The sequence below is a fragment of the Sardina pilchardus genome, chromosome 23 (genome assembly GCF_963854185.1).
Source record: "Sardina pilchardus chromosome 23, fSarPil1.1, whole genome shotgun sequence".
Taxonomy (NCBI): Eukaryota; Metazoa; Chordata; class Actinopteri; order Clupeiformes; family Clupeidae; genus Sardina; species Sardina pilchardus.
The window spans coordinates 16,001,384-16,006,214 of NC_085016.1; the positions used below are offsets into that span (position 1 = coordinate 16,001,384).

The 4,831-nt window shown below is 41.1% G+C and overlaps 1 protein-coding gene across 1 annotated transcript in view; it reads left to right on the forward strand.

Annotated features, from left to right (window-relative positions):
• The window catches only part of LOC134071753 (thyrotropin-releasing hormone-degrading ectoenzyme-like), a 148,141-nt gene extending 145,285 nt beyond the window's left edge, over nucleotides 1-2,856 (forward strand). Inside the window, exon 19 of the mRNA XM_062528591.1 lies at nucleotides 1,217-2,856. Within this exon, the coding sequence (XP_062384575.1) occupies nucleotides 1,217-1,363 (147 nt within the window). The 3' untranslated portion in view covers nucleotides 1,364-2,856. The remainder of the gene's footprint in view (nucleotides 1-1,216) is intronic.
• The last annotated feature ends 1,975 nt before the right edge of the window (nucleotides 2,857-4,831 follow it).

Here is a 4,831-nt window from a genome sequence, read left to right on the forward strand (position 1 = left end):
GGTAAATGCATATTTTATCAATGCATATTCTTACCCAGTGAAAATCACGGTAAATGAGTAGCGCATTACGTTTGGCTTTTATCTTTCCCTTTCAACACAGGGATGTCGGCTTTTGCTAGTAATTATGTGGGAAAGCAAATGGCTGTGCTCTGATGCACAGCCTCACTATTAGGGAGGTTTGAGACTGTGAGACTGTACCTATTGCAAGGGGTCTTCTGAGATCATCTTTCTGTTCATTGCTTATAAAAGGTTGTTTATGTATTCCGAGTCCACACCCCACTGAGGTGTTTTATATTCCGTTCGTATTGTTCATTCTCAGAGGCTTGTTTTGTCGCTAATTGGGAGCGGAAATTCTCTTTGCCTTTTTTTTATTTGAGGAAGAAGAAGAGCAGAATTACCACAAAGCCCAACAAGCCTTTAGTTTCTAACAAATAAACATCTAGCTTCACTTCAATGATGAGGATAATCCCCATAATCACAAATACCTTTGTTATTTATTGAACGGTTTGCCAGGTATGTTTGGCGGTTATGTGGTAGACTGTTTTGTCTTTTTTTACATCCTCACTAGTGTCCTTGTTTCACTGCGGTCGCCAGCATTATCATAATTGTATAGTGTTGTGTACCATATCGGTTTATTAGTAGAATGACACTAAAAACATTTTCTTAGTATGTACTAAGCTATGCAATAGCAAGGTCTCCAATTCATCAACCAGTTGTTTAATTTAGTTTTGAAACATGTCAAATTGGAGTGTGTGTAGAGGGGGTGTACCTGTGTGTGTGTGTGTGTGTGTGTGTGTGTGTGTGTGTTAAGGGGCATGTGTTTGTGCGGGTCGTGGATCAAACTGAAAATCGATGGTTCTGTGTCATCCTTGTGGGGCTACATGCCCACCAAATTTGGAGTAGCTCCATCTTTCAGTGTCCTGGGAATCATTGACACAAAATTACAGGGAAAAAAAGCAGACTAATCTGGCTAATCCTAGGACAGCAGTCATACTGTAATAAAGCAAAACACCTGGAACAATTGAAGTTACAGGATGATGTATTTACAGAATTACGAATATACAATACAAGAGAGCAACTTGTGACAACATTTCCAATGGCAAGTCTTTAGAACAACAAAGTGATCCTCTCTGTCTCTCTTTCTCTCTCTCTCTCTCTCTCTCCCTCTTTCATTGTTTCCCTCTCTCTCTCTCTCTCTTTCTGTCCATCTCCCCAGTTGAAGGACTTCATCCATACCAGCAGTGGAGGCAGTGCGGTGGCAGCGTTCGCCCGCGCCGTGGAGATCGTGGAGGCCAACGTCAAGTGGCACCGGCTCTACGAGCGGCAGTTTTATCAGTGGCTGCGCAAGTCCCCCAACGGCTAACAGCGCAGTCGCCAAGACCTAGTTAATAGCATGGGATATCTCCAAAGTATTTATAGGCCAATACAGCGAAGGGCGTGGCGAAAAAGGAATCAATTTGGGACAGAAAATAGACAAATATGACTTGTTCCTCCCTCCCCAACCTCACCTCCCCACACATAAACAACATAAAACCAGGATTGGGACCAGTGGGAAGAAAAAAAGATGAAGGAGTTCGACTCTGACGCCAACACCCTCTGACAAGTGTTAGCCAAACTGTTTTGATTTTCTAAAAAAAAAAAAGATATTGCATGGCGTTCATCTTTGCAGTTTATTTTATTGTTTCTTTTTTTATTATTATTGATTTATGTTTTTGCATGGGATTCATGACCCAATTGGTTGTCCAGCTTCTTGACCTATGACCCTTTTGCAGAGACTGATGAATCTCAGATTACCTCTGTAGCCTAAGAGTAAATAAAGACAACACCAACCCAACAAACATTGGATGAAGAAATTGGAAATCTGAAGAAACTGCAGAGGAGGACAGCACAACGGTACTTGTGACAAGCACAACTGGTCTGTCTTGACAATCAGTCTATTGATTGTGATTTGAGAGAGGTGCAGAGATGGACCAAGTTCTGATGGTTATATAAATATATAAATATATATAAATATACACATATAAACTCACTGTTGAAGCCTCTCCTTTCTCCTCAAGCCATCCACATGAACTGTGAAAAGGGGCATTGTTGTGCCAATGCAGATTATTGTGGACAAACTGAGGGCAGATTGTGCCAGGGCAGGTTATGTTGATTGTTGTGTGTGTGTGTGTGTGTGTGTGTGTGCTTCTGTAACGTGTATTAGACGACTTCTTCCTGCATCGTACGACTCCGAAGAATAACGCAGCCACCGTCCTCAGACTAAGGGGGAGAGGCATCAACCTGAAGTGTTTTTTTTTATTATTATTATTTTTATTTTTATTTTGTTTGATTCACCAAAGGTGTTTAACGAGAGAAGGGGGGAAAAAAGAGTGATTTCACTTTGACAGTGTTGGTCATGTTATCACACATTTTATTTGTATGATTGGTTTTCCTCCTTGCTCCAGTGGTGCGCTCGCTGCTGCGTTGTCCTTGGGTTTTTAACAGTGTAGTTGTTTGAGTGGTGTATCAGTAAGCCATGGGGTTTGTGGGGCAGCGACTAACGGCGTGGTCAGTAACTGCGCTGAGGAGCAAAGGCTCTGCTCAGCTTTGGGCACCGATTGTGTTCATTCTATATTTTGTAAACATGTTACCTAGCAACATGGATTTTATAAACATATATGAAACACATGGATTTTTTTTCTTTCTTTTTTTCAGTGAACATGTTCAGTACTCCTACTGAAATTACCAAACGTTCCATACATACTCCACACTAACACCCCAGCCACTAACAGAGCAGGTATTGAGGAACCCGTCTGAATGAGCTCTTGTGTGACTAGGGCTGATGTGTATTGTGTATATCGTATGTGTATAAGCTGGGGGGGGTGCGGGGGGGGGGGACTAGCCACTGAGGGCCTCTATGCTCTATTTAATAAATCCAATACTATTCATAGCCCTTATTAAGTCCTTTATGCGAAGTAGACCTCAAGTTCCACCCCTCTCCCATCTTCTCCTTTCATGTTGTGTTTGGACATAAAGAGATTTTTTTTTTCTAATTCAGAGATTATCCTCTGTATTTTGAGCAGAGCAGCTATGGGGTTTTCATGCTGACAATAAATTCTTTTGTACAGTAATGTACCCCTGTATCTGTGTCTATTCATTATGTGGTTTATTATTCAAGAAGAGAACAGGCAACGTCTCTGGTCTGAGCCTATGAGACTTTTAGAGAGATTAGATTTGTTAGAAATAATTGCCAGCCTCAACACAGTCTCTATATACCCCTATAATTCTGACCTTGTGACATTGTGAGTGATCAAGATACCTAATTTGTGTGTTTTTTGCTCAGCAACTCATCCAATGAGTATAGTATAGTATAGTATAGTATAAGAGTGTCATATATAAGAGCAGAGGATAACATTATGGTATTAACCATATTGAAACTGCCAAATGTTGTGATCATGTCTGGGTAAACGCTATCCCTATGTACATAAAAGAAGATTTGTTTTCTACCCATTTCAACCAGTTGATGTTTTCCAAGTCTCTGCTAAAGGTGCTTTATTTGCTTTCTACCCACTCCACCCGTTTGATTTTTCCTATTCTCTGCTAAGGTGCTTCAGACCAGATGAACAATCAACTGCTGCAGCAAACAGAAGCCTCAGACCAGAACTGACTCACCTCCAGTAGGGAAAAGAATAAGCAGTCCTTGATGGGAACAGCAGTAGCACCTCCTAGAATTTAAAAGAAAAAAAAGAAAAGGATCCAGAAAATAACCTGCCACCACGCGTGTGACATGAGTGTTAGGCAGATACGTGAGATCTCTACATTTAACATTGCTCTTATCACGCTGGGAATGCTGGGATGGAAAAAAGGCGCACACCGAGACGCCTGATATTTTTGGAGTGACATTTACAAACAAATGTCAGACTAGCTCGCTCCTTCACCCACACCTGTATCAGCAAGAGGCCAGATCTCCGTAATGGGATTCTAAGCCTGATTCACAGGGCTAGGGTACAAGGGAATGCATTATTAAGACAGTTTATTACTGTTAAGTGCAGATCAATCAAGGCTTAATGCTGGGTTTGAAGCAATTCCCTCACAGAGCAACGTTGGCAGACGGTGTCCCTTGTTCAGATATTTAATGTGCAGAAGGCTGAAATGTAATTGCCTGGTGTTTATTTTAGGCCAACTCATAAATCCAGTTTTCAATGTGACATCTAACCTGTGAATCTGTTGAGAAACTAGCCTTGGCCCCTGTGGCTCTTTAACCAATCAGGTTTGGGGATGTAAAAAATGATTTGCTTCATTATATTTGAAGATAAGAAAAATAAGGAAATCCTGAATACAAGCTAAAGTGAACAAGGTAACAAGACGATTGAAAAGGGTTAGTATCATAAGAGGATACGTTTTAAATGTTTCATAGGAATCTTAAAAGGGAAGTCTCATATGGACTCCCTGCTCTGGGGGAACGATATGTGAGGATTTTGTGAACAAACTGAAGTCTTTGCTTGGAAAGTAGTCACTTGCACAGTGTATAAACTGTGCAAGATCATGGCAATTCAAAAGGTGTGTTCATTATAAATCACATGAGAAGAATCTAGTAAATTAAATCAATGGAACGCACTTGACACTGTCAGTCTTAATGTTTCCAGTCCGACTAAATAAGGAAACTAAGCATGTCAGTCAAAGGCCTGTCAGCTGGCAGTGACTCACTCTCTTCCATCCATACACTCAATCAAACAACTCTCTCTGTCTCTATCTCTTTCTCTCTCTCTCTCTCTCTCTCTCTCTCTCTCTCTCTCTCTCACTCTGTCTGCAGGTGTGTGTGTGTGTGTGTGTGTGTCTATGTGTGTCTGTG